This window comes from Leopardus geoffroyi, chromosome D3 (assembly GCF_018350155.1).
Source record: "Leopardus geoffroyi isolate Oge1 chromosome D3, O.geoffroyi_Oge1_pat1.0, whole genome shotgun sequence".
Taxonomy (NCBI): domain Eukaryota; kingdom Metazoa; phylum Chordata; class Mammalia; order Carnivora; family Felidae; genus Leopardus; species Leopardus geoffroyi.
In genome coordinates, this window is record NC_059339.1 from 5,795,423 (window position 1) to 5,816,981 (window position 21,559).

At 63.0% G+C, this 21,559-nt stretch overlaps 1 protein-coding gene across 1 annotated transcript; it reads right to left on the bottom strand.

Annotated features, from left to right (window-relative positions):
* Window positions 1–1,441: 1,441 nt before the first annotated feature.
* On the bottom strand, window positions 1,442–17,451 carry LOC123587456 (refilin-A-like). Its single transcript, XM_045457262.1, has 3 exons — window positions 17,025–17,451; window positions 4,765–4,874; window positions 1,442–2,991 (listed from the first exon to the last, which is right to left on the bottom strand). The coding sequence occupies exons 1-3, from the start codon at window positions 17,229–17,231 to the stop codon at window positions 2,679–2,681; spliced, it is 630 nt and encodes a 209-aa protein (XP_045313218.1). The 5' UTR covers window positions 17,232–17,451; the 3' UTR covers window positions 1,442–2,678.
* Window positions 17,452–21,559: the final 4,108 nt, after the last annotated feature.

The following is a 21,559-nucleotide window of genomic DNA, read 5'->3' on the forward strand; positions in this document are numbered from 1 at the left end:
TCGGCTGCAGCAGAGGCCTGACCAGCACGAATTCTCATCTCCCGCAGCCTGGGAGGTAAGACCGTGTGCCCATTTGGTAGAGACATTAAGTGACATATGCTCTTTTTCCAGCCACTGGGTCCGTCCCCGGTGTCGTCTCCTGCTCCCCAGGGGACTTCGTGAGTGACACCTGCCTCTCTGAGACGTGTGGGGGGCGGGGGGGGGGTGTGGAAGGGCCTTTGCAGTCTCTATTTTGGAGGTGGAAATCCCAGGGATCTAGACAACACTGGTAACACTTTCCCCCTGACCTCCAGGTCCTCTGGGTTCCCAGGAAAGCCGGGGAGCCCTCGGGGGCCTTACGGGCAGCTGCCTTGCTCCCCACTTTGTCCTCCTCCCAGGTTGGGCCTCACTGAGCCCCTGTATACAAGGAGCAGTCTGGGATTCCCGGTGTCATTAGGGAAAGGCAAAAGCTATCCACGTGGCCAAAACGACGTTCGGAGACACGAGTGCAAGGTGTGGGCTCGCTCTCGTCTCCCAGGCGCGCGTCTTGCCTGTCTTCCGCGACACGCCGAGACAGGTGAAAGAGAAAGGGAGAGACGGTCTCAGTCCCCCGAGGGCAAAGACGCCTGCTAGAGGGTCCTGCCCGCGGCTGGAAAGCTGCAGCCGGAGGCCGTCCGCTAATCGCGTGCGTCGAAAGTTCTATCTTGAAGGGCACCCCAGGGGCACCTCCAAGGTCACTGGATTCGTGGGCCCCCCCCAACTGCTCGTGTCAGGAAACCCACCCCATTTTCCCCTCAGGTGGCGAGGCAGATCAGCGCTGGGATCGCAGTCCAGCTTGTACATCTGAATTCGTTAGGCACAAAGCAGCCCCCAGCGTGCGCGTCCACGCAGAAGCCCGACCCGACACCGGCTGGGCTCTCTGAGGCTGTGCGCCCCTCTGGGGCACATTCCAGTCTGACGTTCTGATTCCCAGAGGCCGCTGTCCTTTGGCCGCCGTGTGTCTCCCTAACTGCACGGACAGTCGGGGCCCCGGAGGCCCCTCCAGAGGTATGGACAAGACGGAGACAAACAAGTGTTAACGTGGGTTGGGACCAGCTTCTTTGCAGAGGCGGCTGGGGCCCTTCTCCGGGGGCATCAGCGCAGGGGGCTGGGACGCAGAACACAAAGCACCTGGGCACCAACGAATGCAGAGTCCCAAGGCCTCCCACCCCAGAACCGCCCCCAGACCCAAGTCCCAGGGTGGGGCCTGGCACTGGCCCTTGGGGGAAGCCAGTGCACGCTGGGCACAGGGGTCTGTGCCTTCTGAGTATACCGCCCTGCTCCCCGTGAGCAGAGGAGAAGCCAAGGGGAAGCTACGGCCAGGTGGGAACAGGGGGGCGGCCGCAGAGCACGGGGGCCTGTGAAAACCTGCCCCACCCCATGGGATCCGAGGGGCTCGGGAACACAGAACAGGGAGCCTCTCTGGGTCTGCACATTTTATTAAGATAATCAATCAAGTTCTTAAGTTATTTTTGTTAATCGGACTCTCTGGAGAGAACATGCACCGGGTGTAGATATACAAAAATAGATCAGGCACTTGCCTCTCTTGGACGTAGGCTCCGGATTGTTCTCTCACCCCCACCCCCACCATGTGGGAGAGCCTTTCTGCCCCTGTCGGGGGGATGAACAAGGGAGTGGGAGGGGAGTCCCCTTACCCACTGGGTCCATTCAGGCCAGAGGGCCCCTCCGAGGCCACACTGGGGAGTTTCTGGGGCACCCGTCCGGGGCAGCACCAGACCGTGGCCCCCGGCTCCCCGCCTGCCCTGGCAGCACGTGCGACGGGGGCCCAGCAGCACTGGGGACAGCGCCTGTGGAATCACCGCGTGTGGAACCGGGCGGCCTGACTCAGGGCAGCCACCGCCACGGCATCTCTTTAAGCAGCTGGGCCCGGAGCCCCACGCAGGTGACGGCGGACGTTCCGAGAGCTTCGATGCCTCCCCTTGGCGCCTGGCGGGAAGGCTCTGGCGCGAGAGTCCTGATCCTGGAGAGGTTGCGCGGACAGAGGTTAGCAGGGACGCCCTGGGGGCGAGGCTCCCGACGCGGAGCGCCAAGGCCTCAATTCAGGCGGGCCGTGCCCGAAAGCCTCTGCCCCGGCACACGGCCAACAGCTCCGGCAAGATCTCTACCAGCGCCGGCCCTGGCCTCACGGCTGGCCTTTGCCCGCCCTCCTGGCTCAGCCGCCACCAGAGGGCGCTCGGCCCGGGCCCTCTAGCCGAGCTGCGCGCCCAGCGGAAGGCCCGCTCTGGAGACCCCTCTTCCCAGGACGCCGGGGTGTCTGGACGGCACGTGGCCTGGGAGCCAGGCCACCAGCCCCGGTCAGACGGGGTGGCCGGGGTCTCGGGGGGCGGCGCCAGTCCCTCCGGCCGAGGCTGGTCTCCGCCCTAAGGGCCCGCCGCGGTCGCACGCCTTCTTCTCTCGGGGCCCCCCGGGGGGGGGGGGCACCCCACCTACCGCAAGCCCCTCCCCCCGCCCCGGCCCGGAGCGCTTCGGGGAGCCACGCCCATGCCGCGTCCCCCGCTGTCGTGCCCACGGAACAGATGTGTTCACCGAGTCCACCCCACCTCCCTCGCGCCCGGCTCCAGGCTGAGCCACGCGGTCCGTCCTTGGGGCCCCCCCAGCCCAAGGTCGCTGCGGGGTCGGGGGTGGGCGGCCCCGCCCCGTCAGAGCGCCGCGGGCCCCAGGAGGAGCTGGAGCTGCACGCTGGACGTGAACCGGCGGCTGGGCCGGCCCAGGCTGCAGTGCAGGGTGGTCCGGAAAGTGTTCCTGGCGCGCTTGGGGAAGATGATGGTGGTGCTGCGGAAGTGCAGGGCGCGGGGCCGCGGCTCCAGGGTCAGCTGGCTGCGGTAGTTGCGCCACGTGCAGTTGGGCGCCGCCACGATGGTCTCGCTGTAGGCCGTGACCGTGGGCACGGGCGCGTAGAAGACATTGTCCCGGAAGTGCCTCTCGGAGGCGTACTTGACCTCGGAGTTGCAGCTGGGGCGGGGCGGGCGGAAGAGGCAGGGTGAGCCCGGGACGGGGGCGGGCCCGTCACCCCGGCCGCCTCTCCCCCCCCCCCCCCCGGTCCCCCCGCCCCCGCGCGGTCCAGGGCCGGGAGCTCCGTGAACCGGACCCTCCACACCACCGGGCTCTTCCCAGATGTCGAGGCCACAGGCCAAAGAAGGGCAGAGGGGGCTTGCCAGCTTGGAGAAAGGGCTGGAAAGAGGTGGGACCGCTCAGTGCAACAGGTGATCCCGCTTGGATGCCGAGTTGGGCTAAAAGTATGCCCTAAGAGGACATTTGGGGACAATGGATGAAACGTGACTGTGCAGGGAGGAGGAGGGCGGTGGGGTTCTGCCCTCGACCGTGCTGAGCTTGACGGCCTTCTGTCACTACGTGAGAGGATGTCCCTGTTCTTAGGAAGGGCACTAGATCTAGGATGCCACCAACTTCCTCTCAAATGGGTCAGAAAAAAAGTTTCTTCTACGTAGAAGGGGAGAGTTTGCAGATGTTGGAGCAAACGGGCCAAAACGCAAACCAGTGAATCCGTTTAACGGAGCACACGGGGGCTCCTCGTCCCCTCCCTGCAACTTTTCTGAAAGTTGGAAATGACATCAAAATAAGTTTCCCCCAAAGCAGCCTCAGCACCCCCTAGATGAGCGACTCCCTCCCTATGAGTGACCAGCAGCCCCTGTCAGTGGCCCACAGCCCGTGCTTCCAGAACTCCCAGAACCAAACTGGAAGCAAAAGTCGCCCAAGGGTGGGGGTTTTAGCTTCGTCCCCCACCCCACCCCTACAGGTGATCAGCTCCCCTCGATCCTCACCGCACCCCCACAGATAAGCCCCCCACCCCCACCACGCCCCCACAGATAAACTCCCCATCCCCCACTGCACCCCCACAGATGATAAGCCCCCCGTCCCCCACCGCACCCCCACAGATGATCAGTTCCAGAAGGGAACAAGGCAGCCCTCATCCACCCTCGAGGGGGCGGCTGAAAATCTCAGTTGGCATTTAAATAACGAGGGGAGAACAAACTGTAGAGTAGAGCCATCTGTCTCCTGCGACCACTTCCAGAGCTGGAGGGGCAGGAGGCAGGGTCTCCCTGGCTGGCCCAGGGTGACGTGGACAAATCCGTCTGAGAGTCCTGTGGCTATGCGGGCGGGACCCATGGCCCCTGGACTCCACCTTCTGGAACGCTGAGCCTCAGACGCCCTCTTAGGAGGGCAGAACCGTGGAGGAAAGCTCCCGGCGGGGTCACCTAACCCGGATGTCCTGCACGTGGGACACCCCTAAGCCACGTGCAGTACGAGGACTCCTGAGTAGACAAAGGAGAGCTACGGTCCCAGGCACACAGAGGAAGCCCGCGTTCACGTGACCCCTGGGGCAGCCTGCGCTGAAAAGGGGGTCTCGCGTTGCCTGTGTGGTTCAGTCACAGATACCAGAGAAATCTGGCAGGGCGGGAGGAGGGAGGGAGGGAGGCACGTTGGGCGTGTGAGTGTTGGCCATGGTGCAGACATTCTGGAAGGTTGGATTAAAATAAAATCAGCCAGACTTGGGGAGAAGGGTGGTGGGGATGTGGCCGGATGCAGACCTGGAGCACAGGGGACAGAGAAGGGACCCTCGGGTCACAGTCTGTGGCCACGTACATGGTCTTGCCTCCTCAGGGAGCAGCGCTCAGAGTTGGGGGGAGCCTACTGGGCCCGCAGGCCGGTCCCCGCACCCTAGACGGCACCTGCCGCGCCCCCACCCCGCCCAGCAGCCCCACTCACCGGATCTCGTGCGTGGGCTCCGGATGCACCTCAATGCTCTCCCCGAAGGACACAGGCAGCATCCGGGGCCTCATCTCGAGCGCTGGGGAACTCGGGGGCAGGGCCGGGGGCTGCGGGGAGAGCCACGGACACGGGGTTACGCAGCCCTTTGGGACCGTGGCCTCAGCTCCCCACTGGGCACAAGGGGGCCGCCCCAGCCCTGGGTCGGTCCAGAAGCCTGCCCTGTGGGGTCCCTGGCACGGCCCACGGCTCCCCACCCACTGGCCTGCCCCCCGCCCCCACCGGTTCCCAGACACCTACACGTAGGGATGTGGGAAGGGCCTCTTTCTGCAACCCCCAGCTCACACCACACAGGAGGGGTCTGAGCTCAGGGCCCCGCAGGCCGCCCTCTGGTGACGCCGTAGCTGGGAGCTCGCGAGACGCTGAAACCGGGTGGTCCTCGCTCCTGGCCCTGCCTAGCGCAGCCCGAGGCTGAGGGCAGCACCCGCCCCCTGCGCCCCGGGGCTGTGATACATCTGCTGGGAGGGACACGCAGGTGGGAACATCCTCAGGAAGTGGCTGAAACCTGACTCATAAAGGACCAGGAGCCGCTCCCCCTAGGACCTTCTAAGGTAGCTCACGGCGGTCCCCCCGGGGCTCGGCCACAACCTCAAGCCATACTTCACCCCATTCCTTAGGTCAGAGACGTTGGGACCCCGGCTGCGGGGGAGGGGGCCTGGAGCCGGGGTCTGCACATGTCCGCACGCCAGCACTCAGCCCTCTCTCCTCCCTCGTTTACTTCCCAGCGTGGCCAGCGAGGCTCAAACACCAGCCCGGCCGTGAGCGAGCTGCAGCCCTCTGCCGTCCCCCCCTGTGTGCGGGCAGCCACGCTTCCCAGCCCCCTGTGGGGGAGGGGCGCACACAGGTGCCTGTGACACATGTCACCTCCGGGCCCGGGATGTCACGCCAGCGTGAGGGCCTCTGCGGCCGACCTTGCCTTCTGGCAGAAGGCTCAAGATGGAGGCCGTGTCGCCTGAGACCCCCCAGTTCCTCTGAAAGGCAGACCACCGGGGTCTCGACATCACGGTCAGCCCGCGATGAACACGGAGGGACGGCCAGAAGGAAACCTCTGCCGTCTGGGTCCCACTGCACATTCGGGGATGTTTGTTACACAGCATTACCCGGTGTAAGTAGCCCAGGCCGTGTAGCCGTCGTCCCCACGCCAGGCCACCCCCCGGCCCGCGTCTGCTCTGACTCCACGGGCCCACGCCGAGCACTCGGTGAGCTCGGGCGGGGGACACGGCTGTGGGTCTTTCCTTCGGCTCACGTACTGAGCGCCTACGTGCTGTCCTGGGGTCCGCGCTGTGCTGCCACGGTGAACAGAGGATCAGTGTCCTTGCTCCTATGGGGCTCGCCGCCTGGATCCTCCTCTAGTCTGCAAACGGTCCCCCACGCAGGCTAACATCCCAACTGTGGTGAGGGCGGCAGTCACTGGGGCTCCGAGGGCCCCGGGAAGAGGGGGCGTTGACCATCGGGAGATCGAGGAGGGCTTCCCCGCAGAAGTGACCCCTGACATGGGATCTCAAGGACGAAGCGGGGTTGAACCCTGGCCCCACGGGTCGCGTGTCCCGGGACCCAGCCCCGCACAGCGCCCGACACCAGCACACCTCCTGCCCCGCTCCGCCTGCTGGGACCCACCGGGGAGGGGGACGGGGGGAGCCGAGTCCCCCGGGTGCCCGTCCGTCGCTGCCCAGTCCCCGGCCCCTGCCGTGTCCCCTTTCCACCTGGGCTCAGTCTTCAGAACTGACTCGCCTTCCTTTTCGCTCCAACGCCTGCCGGAGCCCCGCCCGAGGCGGGTCTGTCCTCGAAGCCTGGGGTCACGTGTAAATCGCGTGCCTACACCTGACCCACTCGGAGGGAGCTTTTCAGTCCCCTCCTAAAACCCCCACGCTCTGGGGTCGCTGCTCTGGGGCTGCCCTGCCCGCGGCGGTGGCCGCTTAGCTGCATGGGGTGACCGCGGTTTAGCCTGATGAAAAACCGGCAAATGACAAATCCCGTTCCTCGGTTGCCCTGGCTGCCCTACGAGTGCTCCCAGGCACAGGCGGTCGTGGTCCGTTGCAGATCTAGAACATTCTCCCTACGGCAGGACGCTCTCTTGGACCATACCGTTCTAAAGGGTATTCGTTTACCTACTGTTTGGAGGGACCTCGTACACAGGAGTGAGGGCTCAGCCCGCAGGCCAGCCCCCGCCCCTACGGGGGACAAGACGGGACCAGCTTGAGATTTCCTGCTCCCGTCCCCCCCCCCCCCCGCCCCGCCCAGGTCCTCCCGGCCCTCGCCTGGATGAGGATAAGTCACAGCGGCCCGCCGATGCTTTCCGAGCTCTGGGCGCTCTCCGTGCGTTCGCTCATCCACAGGAGAGCTACGTTGGACCCCCATTTTATAGATGCTGAAACAGAGGCCCAGAGTGACGAACTTGCTCGAGGCCATACAGCCAGGAAGAGGCAGAACGAGGGTCCGAACCCTGGGGTCTGGCTCCACGGTCCACGATCTCACTCCTGCTCCCGGGCTCTCTCTCTCACCCGTGGGACCGGCACCGGGGCCCCAGGACCTGCCCTGTGACGACGCTCAGAGCAGGCTTTGCCCTTCGCACACAGGATCAGGGCACTTCCTGCCCGGGCCTCCGCCCGCGTATCCCTCGGCCACGCTCCCGCTGCCTCTGTGCCTTGGTTCGTGCTGCTTCCTGCACTGGGAATGTCTTTCTGGTTCCTTCTCGCTCAGTCCGGTGCGGCTCAACCCAGGCATCACCTCCCTGCCTCCCCACGCCCTCTCCGGGGTCCCTGGGGCTCCCATCTGCTGCCTCCATTGCCGTGACCCCTTTGCGTGTCTGTCACCCCCAGGCCGGGGGCTCTGTAAGGTTCGGGACCCGAGGGGCTGTCTAACCCAGGGCTGGGCACCCCCCCAGCGCCTGTGCCGTTGAGAATTGAGAACTCACACGTGCCAAGAAGCCCCGCTGACTTGTTAGCCCCGAGGCCAGGTCCAAGCCTGTGGGGTATCCGCCTGTGGACAGGGTACTCGAAGCCCCTCCCCGGCCCGTCACAGTGTTCCAGAGTGCCCCATGCCTCGCTGGCATTTACAGAGTGAGCGGCCCACAAAGGGCCAACGTCTGCCCCTTCCTGGGCACGGCGGGTGGAGTAACGCCCCACAGATGTGCATGCCCTAATGTACCCAAGAACTGTGATGTGCTAAGGTCAGGGGGCCTGAGATGGGGAGGGGCCCCTGGGCTACCTGGCGGCCCGGGGTGATGGCAGGGGGGGTGTCCTCACCCAAGAGAGGCAGGGGGCCGGAGTCAGATTGCAAATGCTGCACTGTTGCCTCAGGATGGGGGGAAGGGGCCGCCAGCCAAGGGATTCAGGCAGCCTCTGGAAGGTGAAAAAGACAAGGAACAATTCTCCCCTGGGCCCTTCCAGAAAGGAGCGGAACCAGTCCTCGATTTTAGCCCGTAAGACCCACTGTAGACGTCTGACTTTTTGGAACCGTGAAGGAATACATTTCAGTTGCTATAAGCCACCACGCGGCCGTCTGTCACGGCAGCAATGGGAAGCCGATACCCCTTGTGACTCGGGGCAGACAACCCCCCTCTCTGGCCAGCGGCCTCCTGGTGCCTGAAGTGGGTGACAGGTCGCAGTGAGGCCTGAGTCCAAGCACGGACTCCGTGCCTGGCACCCAGTAAGCACTGTTTAAAAACTGGCTGTATCAGGAGTCCTCCCTCACATGAAGGTTCGGGGTGGGGAGTCCTCCCTGGAGACGGGCACAAGCCACACCCTTGTCAGCTCTGAGTTGACGTTGCTTCTACCTTCCAGACTGAATTTAAAGGGGGGGGGGCAGTGACAAGATTTGAGGCACTTCTGGCATCCTCCCTGGCTCCTCTGGTTGAGCCAACTGACCCGGCTCTGAAACTCCGTGACTTGATGCTTTTAAAAAGAATGCTCTCTCCCCAAAGGCACTATCTACAGACTGGCGTTTTCGCAAAGGTGTACACGTGTCTGCTGAGCACCCGCTGTTTGCTGAGCACCTACAGTGGGCCGAACGCCTACCGGGTACCAGACCCGGTGTGGGTTGGATGCGGCACAGCGCCTCTCAGGGCGCCTCTTTCTTGTTCAAGAGCGGATGACACGCGGCCACGGAAGAAAACAGATGAGGCAGGCGTGTGAGGGGATGGGAACACGGGCGCTAAGGTTTCTGGAGGGGTTTCTTCTGTCCAGATCAGTGGAAGGACTGGAAACAGAGTGAGGAAGCCTGAGGCTGGTTTCAATCACTCCACGCTGCTCTCCCCACCCCTCCCCTACGAGGGGGAGTGGGAAAGACTCACTCCCGAGCTGGGGAGCAGGGAAGATAGCTCGGCGAGGCAGGGCCTTCGACGCGCTCTCGGAGCGGACCAGTTCGATCCCCCTGGGGTCGGCCCAGGATAAAGAAACCTGCCGGACCTTCTGGTGGCTCCCCGAGCGCCCCGCGAGAGCAGCCCCATTCCGGCCGGATCTCGCTCCCCGACTGGCTGCCAGGAGAGGAGACAAGGCTCACTTCACAGGCTGGGCGGGGAGGCTGGAGCTCTGGGCACGGTTTTCCAAAGGGCCCCAGTGGAAAAACATCTAAAACCGACCCAAACTGGAAGTGCTGCACAAGAGATCGGAGAAGCCAGCGAGAACCCAGACACGGGCTGGCATCCAGCGGGCCTGGGTGGCCAGACGGCTCCAGAAGTCACCGCCGAGGCCCCAGGACAGCCCTGCGGGGCTCCAGGGACAGACACAAAGGGAAGACAGCGGCAGCCCGCAGCCCTTGGCCTCCCCGGCCGCCACCGGCCTGTCCGGAAGCTCGAAGCTGAGTCTTTCTGGATGCAGGGTTATGTGAACAGCAAAATGGCAATGCCAGCCAGCCCCACGGAATCTGGCCAGCCTGGAGCGGGGGCAAGGAAAGCAAGTCTCACGGCCAAGGAAGCACGCCGCTGGCCCCAGAAGGCTCCTCGGACACCGGGTCACATTCTGCTGAGAGTCACTGGGAGTGGGGGACGGGGAGAGGCTGGGGAAGGGGTGGGCCCGCAGCTGCTGTGCCTCCTGGACCAGCCATGGGCCTGCCTGGAGCAAAGGAAGCCCCCAGGCAGCCCACTGCCCTCACCCGCCCCCCAGATCTTTCCCCCCGGAAGCCTGAATTCTTGTTCTACCCTAAAGAGAACCCACTGGGAGCCCCTCAGCCGGCTGCTGTCTGTGCCTCAGTCTGTCCACCTATAAAATGAGGCTGTGCCATTTGTGAGGCCTACACCACAGGGCTGGCCAGGGACCTGGTGGGATTCAGGTCCCTTTGCGGCTCTGGGAGGCAGGGGAGGACCGAGGGAGTCCCATGCACGGATGAGACAGGACCAGCCCAGACCCCCTGGATGCTGCCCCCTGCACCCCGGTGGATGGATGGATGGGCACAGCTGGTCCAGCCCCCAGCTGGGAGGCCCCCGCTGTAGCCTGGGGAGCAGGCTGGCCCTCTGGTCTCCCGGGCAGGTGGCGGGTGGGGGGACCAGGGCGGGCCTCAGAGGGAGCAGGAGCCGGAGGCACCACCTGCCTCAGCCTGTGACTCACGCGCCCTCCCCGGGAGCGGCCGGGGCGAGGGCAAACGCTCGCTGGCCCAGGTACGGACGCACCCGGGGGCTTTGGGGCACGCCTCTCCTGGCTGCCCTACAGCCACGGCCCACGGCACCGCCAAGAAAGATAACTGCTGGGTTGTGAGAGCTCGGTGCCATGCGGCGACAGCCCAGCCCGACCGGGGGTCCCGGCCCGGCTGCCAGGGACACGCAGGGACAGCTCAGCGGTGTTGGTGCCCGGCCCCGGGTGACGCCCGGCGGCCACGAGCTTTCGGTTCCATCAGGGAGCTACAAGCCCCACCAGGGGAGCACGTGTGACAGCAGGAGGGGTCCAGGGCCCCCCCCCCCCCACTGCTCCTGGAGAGAGAGGGACCACCAGGGATATCCCCCCTCCTCGGCCGGTGACACGGGGGAGACGTGTCCTCACCAAAGCCACATGGAACATTTGCAACAGCTAAAACGGCCCAGTCTCCGGGTCACTGACCTCAACGGCCTGTGATGGCTTTCGTTGCTATTCGAAATAAACCTGATCGTCTTCGGTGTGCATTTGGGATTTGCTGCCCTTGAACCTTCACCCATGAGGACAGTGATCCAAGGAGGAGACATTCAGGGGTTCTCACGCTCCTTAGGAAAGGCCTCGGGCAACGTGGCAAACCCCAGGACAGTTGAGGAGGGGGTTCCTTGGGCTCACTGCCCTTCTGCCACATGGCACAAGAGAGGAGTTGGACGGGCCTGGCTGGGGGAGCCCAGGAGACCCCGAACGGAGCAGAGCACTCCCTGGAGAGTCAGGAAGCGTCATGGGCCCAGCGCAGACCCCCACAGGCCCGGGGTCTGATACCCAGAGCAGCAAGACTAAGCAAACACAAACAGCAGGCTGGAGGCAGGGCTCAAGGCCCAGCCTGTGCCTGGGACAGCCGGCCAGACCCGAGCCAGCAGCAGGGTGGGTGGCAGGTTGGCTTGTGACCCCCACAAAGTATGTGACCTATTTGGAAAATAGGGTCTTTGCAAATACGATCAAGTTAAGATGAGCTCCTCCTCCTGGACAAGGCCGGGCCCCAAATCCAGTGATGGGTGTCCTCGTACGAGGAAAACCACGGGACGCACACACAGGGTGGACAGCCACGTGGAGACGGGGCAGGATTTGGACACCAGCCGGCCACCGCCGAAAGCTAGGACAGACGCACGAGAGCGGCCCGCCCCCGGAGCCTTTGGAGGGAGTGTGGCCCGGCTGACACCTGCCTTCGGACCTCTGGCTCCGAAACTGCGAGAGGGAATGGCTGTCGTTTTGAGCCCCGGGCTATGACTTGGCCACACGGGCCCAGGAAGCCAGCACAGGCACCCGAAGGTTCTGCCGGCCAGTGAAAGCCATTTGTCCCCAGAAGGTGCTCCCTGCTGGCCCCCCTCCCCTCCGGAGCGCCTGGGGGGGTGTGGGCTGCTTTGTCTCCTTTTCAGACGAAAGCTCGAGAGAGCCTCTCACACAGGTGGGCCTGCCGCTGAGGCTGAGACGAGGGGCTGCCAGGGACCTTGCCAGAGGCCGATTCATCCCGGGCTAAGCAGACAGGGGCTGAACAGAGGCCCCAGTGTTTCTGGCTCTTCCTCCCCTCCCTCCTCCCAACCTCCCTTTCCGCAGATGGGCTCCTCCCACCTTGGCCTCACACACCTGGCCCTCTTCCACCTGGGTTTGCTCACACCGTCACTAGTCGGGGACACACCCATGAGCCCGCAAGGGGGCCGTGGGGACTGACCTCTGTCTCAGTTCACCTGTCCATCCATCCATCCATCTGTAGACTTGTTAATCCATCCATCTGTCCATCTGTCCATCCGTCCATCCATTTATCCATGCGTCCATCCGTCCATCCATCCACCCATCCATCCATCCACCCATCCATCCATCCATCCATCCATTTATCCGTCCATCCATCCATCCATCCATCCATTTATCCATCCATCCGTCCATCCGTCCATCCATCCATTTATCCATCCATCCGTCCATCCATCCATCCATTTATCCATCCATCCGTCCATCCATCTGTCCATCCAACCATCCATCCATCCATCCATCCATTTATCCATCCATCTGTCCATCCATCCATCCATTTATCCATCCATCCGTCCATCCATCCATCCATCCATTTATCCATCCATCTGTCCATCCATCCATCCATTTATCCATCCATCTGTCCATCCATCCATCCATTTATCCATCCATCCGTCCATCCATCCATTTATCCATCCATCCAGCCAGCCAGCCATCTGTGCAAGCATTCATTCGTCTGTCCCTCTGTCTTTCCACCCTTCCATCCTTCCCAACCCCAGGCACAAACCCCCTAAATCCCTACCTCCCTCCGTTATCCTTGGTTTCACCATCACGGTCCAGAAACAGAAATGAGAAGAGCCAGGACTCCTGGAGGCACGGAGGGAGGGGTGCCAGCCACCATCCTGAGGCGGCTGTGACGATGGGTGTTCTTCAAGGGCTGGGCAGTCCCGGGAAGCTTCCCGGGTGGGGCGCAGAACCTCGCTCCCAACCTCTGGTTCTGCCTACATCTGGCCCCCAGGGCTCCCTTCGGAGTCTGGTCCAGGGAACCAGAACCTCATCCTTAGGGAAATCCTCAGGCGTGCCACTCAGAAGTACAATCGACGTAGAAACAGAGTCGGGAGATGGGATGGGGCTCCAGGAGCCATGCGTGAAGGAGCCCAGGGCAGGAGAACCCTATCCGAGTAGGAAACAGCCCCGACCTGTCGCCTCCTGTCACCACTACACGACGGGCCGGGTCCCTCATGCGCCAGACTCGAGACCTGTCCACATCTCACTCACCCCAGTGGCGGCTGTTCTCTCAAATGTGCACCCACAGAGCAAGGCCCGAGACCCCAGATGCTGTCTGTGGCCTCCCTGAGGGCATGGGCTTTTCAGGGCTGGTTCCCTGAACCCCCCGTGTTCACGGGATGGGGGGAGACGGCGTCTGATGCACAGCCCCCCTCACCCCCACAGACAGCTCGTCCCGCTCCCCAGTGCCCCTCGATCCCCACAGCTCAGCCGGGCAGGCCAGGGAGGAGGGACAGAGGACATGGGGTGTCTGCCCCACCTCGGGCTGGAGGCCCAGGTGCCGGGAGTTCGAGGGAAGCATGAACGGACGGCCTGTGTCTTGCTCACGCGGGGTCCCTCGCCTGGCCTGGCTCAATCATCTGCCGGATGAGAGCAGCTGACGGGCGAGCCCTCCGGCCCACAGGCAGCCCTGGCCATCCCCGTGTCCTGCAGGAGAGCAGGGCACCCGCGTGGGGGCAAGCCCCGCACGGATCCTATTCCTCAGGGCATAGGATCTAGGCAGTCAAGTCTGATTTGGGTTTCTAATTTGAGGGCTTGTGGGGGCTCGGGATGCCTTTTGAAAGATACAAATAAAAAACCACAAGCGCGTTTTTAAAAGACCAGACGGAATGTTAACTTTCTGACCTCAGCTTGGCTCCCAAGTCCCTGCTCTGGCCTCCGCCAGCCTCCTTGCTGCTCCTTGAATGCGCCTATCTGGTTCCCACCTCAGGACCTTTGCACGTGCCATCCCCCCGGACTGGCACACACTTCAGCCCCGTGACCACAAAGTCCACGCCCTCATTTTTTTTCTGGTTTCTGTTCACCATCACTTTCCTGACCACCCCGTCGATGGTACTGCACCCTTACGCAGCCTTTTGCCCGAACAACACGTATCAAGCCACATGTAAGTTGGTGACTGTCTCGCCCACGAGAACGCCAGTTCCAGGAGGGCAGGGGCCTTGAACGTCCTGTTCGGTGCTATGTCGCCCAGGTCTCCAGAACGGCACACAACACACAGTAGGTGCTCAGGAAGTACCGGGGGGGGGGCGGGGGTTGGTGAATGACCGATTCCTACATCTTTGTGTGCTTTGGCAATCACCAGAAACGTTACCATCTGCTCCAAAGAGGGAGCAGGAAAATCCCAAGGTCAAGGAGGGGTGGGGAGGTGCGTTCCCACCCAGCCTGGCCCCAGTGCCTCTGATGTCTTGGGTGAGGACAGTCTCCCAGCCAGCCGGACACCCAGCATGAATGGGCCGTTGTCCAGACGGCGAGTCCAGCCTCTTAAAACAAAGCGAAGGGTGGGGAACGGGGCCTCCCGATGAAATGAAGCGTGAGCGGACTTAACACGTGAGTCCCGCAGAAGAAGCGGGGCGACGAGGCGCTGAGGACCTCAGGGACCGGGGACTGGGGCCAGCACGCGCCACCCACCCCTCCCCCACCCCCCGCTGGGACACGGGCCACCAGCGTTGGGGAAGCAGCACCGGGCACTGGGGGTCAGAATCACCCTGTGCACAAGAGGCTGAAACCCAGACCCACGTGGCCTGGCACATGACACTGAGGGGCCACCAGAGGAAAACGGGCCCTGCTGGCCGCCTGCCCCCGCTGGCGCATTTGAAACCGTCAGCTCCGAGAGGCAGGACGGGCTTCTGTCCCCCTCCCCAGAGATCAGCGGCCGAGATCCTGCCTACGTCCGCTCCTGGAAAGCGTCCTCGGTGCTGAGAGCGCGCAGGGTGCTGTTAAACACCCGATTAGCAACGCTCGCGGGAGCTGACCCTGACCGGGAGCTGGGGTGCCCTGTGGGTGAGGTGGGCGGGGCCCCGGCTGCAGGCCCCGGGGCTGACAAGAGGCTGCCCGGGGCTCCCATCGCCTCTCTTTTTATTAAAAGCAGCACCTCCAAACCCCATTGGTCCTCAAGCATTACGTTTTTAGTGAAAATAATAAAGGTAACACACCCACACAGGTAGTTAATTAGCTACCTAGTGAAGAGCGGCATAATGTAGGGTTTGAGTGTAGAGCCTCCGCATCCAAACTCCCTGGGGCTCCATCCCAGCAAGGCCACTTACCCACTGGGTGGCCTTGGGGAAGTGGCTTCAGCTTGTCCCTCTGGAAAATGGGGCTAACAAGGGCGCACGGTTCACTGGAGTATCGTGGAAAGCAAGTGAGCCACAGGAAGGCGAGGGGTTAGGAGAGTTTCTGGCCTGTGGCAAGAGCTACCTAAACGTCAGATAATCATTACCTGTCCAGACATGGCCCCAGGTTTCCCTTCGAGCCAAATTAAAAGATCAGGGACAGCACGGTTCCATACCTGGGGTCTGGTTAGCAAGGAAGTGGGGGGAGAAAACACATAAAATCAACCAGAAGAGCCAAGACAAGTAAACCAGGCATGCTGGCCGGCCTGGCTGGCAGAGAAAGCTTCCAGAAAGCCCTCCTTAAGGAGGATTCCAGGTCGTCCAAAGAAGAAAGGGGAAGACTGGTTCCCTGTCCCTTTCCGAGCCCTGTCATGTAAGACACCTCTGCGATTTTACTCCCCAGGGTGCAACGCCTCCAACCAGCTGTCCCAAGTCGGAGACCCTCTTGCAGGAAAGCTTCCCCTTCAGACAGCGGGATGGAGACATTCTACGGCAAACAGCCCGGGTCGGTCACCTCTGTCAACCCCCAGAAGTCCTTCATGCCCCTCCCGCGCCTCCCGCCCCAGCCCAAAGTTCAAATTCACCGTGTGATTTTGGTCTCGGGCGGCGGATCCCCAACTCCGCAGCACATCAGAATCATCCGGGGAAGTTTTCAAAGTCCTGACGCTCAGGTCAGAGCCTACCCCAATCACACGAGAACGCCTGGAGGTGGGAGGCGGGGGGTGGGCGCGGGTATTGTTTAAAGATCTCCGAGGGAGGCCCACGCCCCGCCAAGTTTGGGACCCACGGGACTAAGGAGCAAGGGAGGCACCAGCGAAATTCGTGTCATGAGGCTGGAGGCAAGGAGCGCATTCCTTTCTGCTGCTGGGAGTATTTTCAGCTGGGGGCTGGGGGGGAGGCGATCTGTGCCCTGCACCAGGCGAGCATCGCGGGGGCCCCAGAAAAGTGGAGTGGGGCTGGAGCCACGCCCGCATGCACACTTGGCAGAAAGGACCTTAAGACGCGCGGCGAGCGGGCGGGAACGAGGAAGGGCCACCGACATTGTTAGCGACCTCCCAATTTCATCTTGTCCCTCCTCCGGGCCCGGAAGGTGCCGGATCCCACCCCCTTCACTCCGGGCCGCCGGGCCACCCTGTCTCAGTCCGGCCGCCAGGATCCACTAAGACTCTTGGGTCTCCTGACCTGGGGTTCCGGCCTCTCCCCCCCGGGGCACGCCTCAGCTCCACGTCAACATCCCTCAACATCCAGAGAAGGAAGGGTTACCGTCTGGGGTGGGTTTAAAAAAAAAGAAAAAAGAAAAAGAAAAAAGCTCTCGGGCCCGCAGCGCTGGAACAGTCGGCAGGGGACGGGGTCAGGAGCAGAAGGGACCCGGGGAACGGAGGTCTCCAACAGGCTTCAGCCTGGGGCTCCAGCCCGCCCCGCCTGGAGCCAGCTTCTTTGGGGACTCCGGGCTCGTCCCTCCCCTGCCCTTCCTCGGCCGGCGGCAAGGCCAACCACTCCGTAGGGGGGGCCCAGCGCCCGGGAGAGAATTCCAGGCCCCGGGGTCGGGCTGCACCGCCTCCGCCTCGCGCCCCGGTCCCGCCGGGGTTGGGGTACGGGGCGGGGGGGCGGGGGCGCGGCACCGGCCGACCCGGGGCCCCCTTCTGGGCCCGGGGCCGGGGGTGCGGCGGGGGCCCCGGCGCGGGTTGCGGGTTCCGGGTTCGGCGCCAAGGCGCGTGCTTACCGCTCCGGCCTCGCCGGGTCCCGGGGGCTCCGAGGGCGCGCCGGCGCCCCCCGCGCGGGCGTCCGGGACGCCGGGCGCCAGGGAGTAGAAGGGCGGGCTGGGGCTGGGGCTGGGGGGCAGCCCGGAGTCGGGGCTGTCCAGCAAGCCCTCCCGGCTCTTCTCCTTGAGGCTCTCCTCCATGCCCTGCAGATGCAGGTGGCCGACCATGTCTGGGGGGCGCGGGGCGCGGGCCCCCGGCTCCTCGGGGCGCCGCTCCACCGCGCTCCGGGGCCCGGGCCGGGCGGCGGGCCGAGGGCCGCGCGCCCGGGAACCTACGGGCAGAGCCGCGCGGGCGGCGCGTCAGGCCCGGCTCCCCGCGCCCCGGCCGCTCGGTGCGCGCCGCCTCCTGCGCCCCCGCCGCCCGGCCTCGCCTCCGCGCTCCGCCGCCGGCCCGCTCCGCACCTTCCCGGCCCGCGCCTCCTTTTCTAGGCGCCTCCTCCTCCCCTCCCCTCCCCTCCCCTCCCTTCCCCCGGCCCACCCCGCCCGCCACCACCGCCGCCGCCGCCGGGCCGGGACCTGCACGGTTTCCGTGTGCCCCCCTCCCTGCACACCCGAGCGGCTGGGGTGTGGGGGGGGGGGGCGCCCCCGAGTCATCCCAAGGGCTGGCGGTAGTCACGTTTGATGTGGCCCCTGGGGGCCTTCTCCGGGTCGCCGAGGTCAGAGTACAAAACCTGTAGATTTGAGAAGGTCTGTAAGTTACAACCGAGGCGGATGAGCCTTCCAGACCCGCCCTTCAGCGCCTCCCTTCCCAAAGGGAGTGCCCGCCCTTCGTTTGTGGTCTACCCCTGGGGACCCGGGTGGCGGTTTTCGGGTTACCTGGGCCTTTGGCGGTGGAAGCCTTGGGTGGACACGGGGCGGGGGGCCGTCGGGGGGAGACTAGAAACCCTTCCTGGAACCCTGTCTGCATCTGTCCCTTTCCACAGTCGGCCCAAGCACATTCTGGCGCCCTGACAGGGGCCTCCCATCCCCCCCCCCTTCCTCCCCAGAGAGAAGGGCCTGGTTCCCTTGTCTTCAGGGGACCCTCAGCAGCTCCTCCCAGCTCCCAGACACTCACATTCACACAGACACCCCCACACCGCTCCCAGGGACCCAGCCTTCTGTGCTGAGAGCAGAGAGCCCAGGGGCCCACACGTGGCTTTGCAAAGGGCAGGCCTGTGGGGAAGGGGGGAAGGCGGAGGGGAGCAGAGGCGAGAGGGAAGGGGTGAACGTGTGGACCCTTGTGCTGGCTCCGGGTGCCAGGGTCTGCTCGTCACCACCCTTAAAGCACGTTCCTCGGGTCAAGACTGATCAAGGCCCCCGCTGTGCCCTCAGCCTTGGGTGAGACAGCCTGGCCGTGGGGCACCCTGTTTGGGGAGGGGGTGGTGAGCACACCGGGAGGCGAAAGGGCGAGTTTAATGGGGGAGACCGACGAGAATCAGAGGGACCGTTTATGGCTCTGGTGTTAGGGAAGGGGGCTCTGGGGTGACTTTTTTTTCTTCAGTTTATTTATTCATCTTTGAGAGAAAGAGAGAGAGCATGAGCAGGGAGGGGGCAGAGAGAGGGGAGGACAGAGGATCTTGAAGCAGGTTCCACGCCGACATCAGAGAGGCCGATGCGGGGCTCGAACCCACAAACAGCGAGATCACGACCTGGGCCGGAGTCAGGCGCTTCACCGACGGAGCCGCCCGGGCGCCCCTCTGAGGTGACATTTTAAGATGAGATCTCAACCACCAAGCAGCGGGCTGGAGGCAGAATTTACCTACAGGTGCAGGAGACAGCAAGGGCCTTGGTGCCGCCGTTGGGGTAAGGTGCATTCCAGAAGGGCTGGGTAGCTTCCTGAGAGTGCTGGGGACACAGAGGGCCCTGTATTCAGGTGAATTTACGATGCATTTTCACATCACCCAGGAAGCACAGGGGAATGTCTGCTGCTCAAACAGAATCAACCAGAGGTTTGGACATCTGGAACGTTCTGGAGAAAAAAACCACAACTGACTCCACCTGCTTCAGATCTTTCTTCCCTGGGCCACTTGACCAGGTGTGGGGATGTCATCTCACAGGGGGCGAAAGAGGGGCGGGGCGGCTGTGCTCTCCTGAACATGCACAGGTTAAGATTCACCTTGTCCCCAAATGCCCACCCACTCAAGCCCACAGGAGAGGGCTTGCTTCGCCCGAGGCCATGGCCTGGCTGCCCCAGAGAAAAGTCTTTGACCAACAACTGATTACTTCTGACTACGGAGAAGTGAATAGTGACACTCAGGCAGCCTGGTGGGGAATCAGGGTGAGGCGTGACACGGAATTTTTTTGTGTCAGTTTTGACCTTCAAACGTAAAATCGTATTTGCCCTGATTTCCACATTTGGGACATTTCCTTAAATGTTGTGGCCTTAGCGAGGGCCTCGCTCACCTCACCCCGATCCTGGCCCCCTTTGCGCCATTCACACTTATCAGGAGTACCTTTATGACTACGCCCACCCAGGTTCCGGAAGTTTCCCTGCACCCACACACAACTTCCCCTGGGATGGACTCCCCTGGGTGGAATGATGTTGGAGAAGCGTACACATCCAGGGGCGGGAAAAACTTGCCCACACTGCAAATGTGAAAGGAAGGCCCAATTAGTGGCCCAAACAAATGACCCCAGTGACCTTGACCTCTGACCTAATCGGATCCCCTGCTGCAGACTGGGGCTGCCCATGGGCTGAAAGCCTGTACTGTAAGAGCTGCTGTTTCTCACGGTGCCAGATGGTCTGCAAATGTCAAAGAGGGGAGGAAAGGCCAACATTTCCATAAGTTAGCTTGAGCCAAGGGCTCCAGGGCTCCAGGGCTCAAGGGCTCAAGGGTGGGTGGCTCTCTTGGTCGGTCTCGAGAGGAGAGGGGGCTTGTGAAGCCCGAAGAACAAGAAGGGGAGGTCTTTCGAGATCTAAGTGCTTGCTCTGGGCCAGGTGCTGCGGGCAGAGGCGCGGGCAGGAGGCGAGGTTTGCAGAGCCCCGGGTGGGGTGCTAAGGGATTGGGACTTCATCTGCCAGGAGGTGGGGGACCCGAGGAGGTTCTGAAGCAGGTTTTAGGAATGATCTGATTCAAATTGCTTTCAAAGTGAGATCAAAGACAGGAGAGGAGAGAGCCATTGGCTGTTTAACAGAAAAACGTACCTAGTTCATGGAAAAGAGGTATGGGGGTACCTTACGAGGGGTCCTAAAGTGTTTGTCCCATGCTAGAGAAAAGGCAGAGCCCAATACTGCACGCCTCTGGAAAGGGACACATTCATCCAGGGACTCGCGAAGTCACCTGCTGGGAACAGTGCATGGTAGGGTGGCCCCAAGCTCCGGGGGCTCGCCCAGCACCCTAGCATCAAGGGGACTTTCCCAGGCTGCTTTGGGAGAGGCAAGCTCAATGCTCCGAGAAATGCCAGAGGAGGAAGGGGAGGGCACGAGAAATAAAGGCTTTTTCACTGAGAGCCGCTAGCCAGTTGTTCCAAGCGGCATTGGAGAACACTCGTAAAAGCGGGGCCGCGCGGTCACGGACAGCTTACAAAGGCCTCCACGCACGAACTGTCTTGCCCTCGCACCCTGCAAACTACCCTGCCCCCCAAGAGGGATGTGGATTCCTTCTATTTTAAAATAAAGCAGATCAAGCCATAGAGGCTCAGAGAGGTTAAGTGACCTGTCAGAGGTCACACAGCTACTAAATAGAAAGCCAGACTGGAGGCTGCTAGGATGGGCGGCGAGGGTGGGGTGGGTGGGGGGGGTGCAGGGAAGGCTGTCAGCGGGTCCGGACGCATCGTGAAATAGGTGAGGCAGGAGGACGGAGGTCCTAGTGCCTGACGATGAGGCGTGCCTGTCACCCGCAGAGATGGTTCCACAGCAAACAAGCCCATCTCGGGATCGTGCCAAAGACCCCCAAAGGCCCAGGTCGGGTTGGAAACAACGATCTGACTCGTGGGACACAGCGATTGTTCACAGAGCTCTTCCCGCTCACACCCAGGAGGGTCCTCACCCCCCGCATAGCAGTGGGGAGGTGTGGCTGGTTAGTCTCATCAGGCTCGTGTCGCTCCCGCCATCTGGAAAGACCAGCAGAGTTCGGAGTTGCATCATATTCAGAGATGAGAAGGTGGGGAGGCTCAGAGGGGGCGACGGTCTCACTTACGCTCACACGGCAGGGCCCGGTCTCTAACACTTGGCAGCTGTGTGACTTGGACAATTTGCAAGGCCCTCTCTGGGCCGACGGGTCCGCATCTATAAAGCGGGGTTCAAACACAGGGACTGAATTAGGATCGAAGATGCCGGGATTAAATCTAACCGGAGTCTGCTTCTGGACATGCCGGGCTCGGGCTGGGGGCCCGGCTCCGGGGCCCGGCCAGCGGGTGCCCGTCCCCGCCCGGCCCGAACGGAGAGTCAGACATTCCCCCGTGGCCAGTCTCGCCCCGGGGACTTTTTCCGCAGCACCCTCGCCCGGTGCCCTGCGGGAGCCACACACGTCCCTGCCGGGACATAGCTTCAATAATGACTCACGCCTTCATTTTTA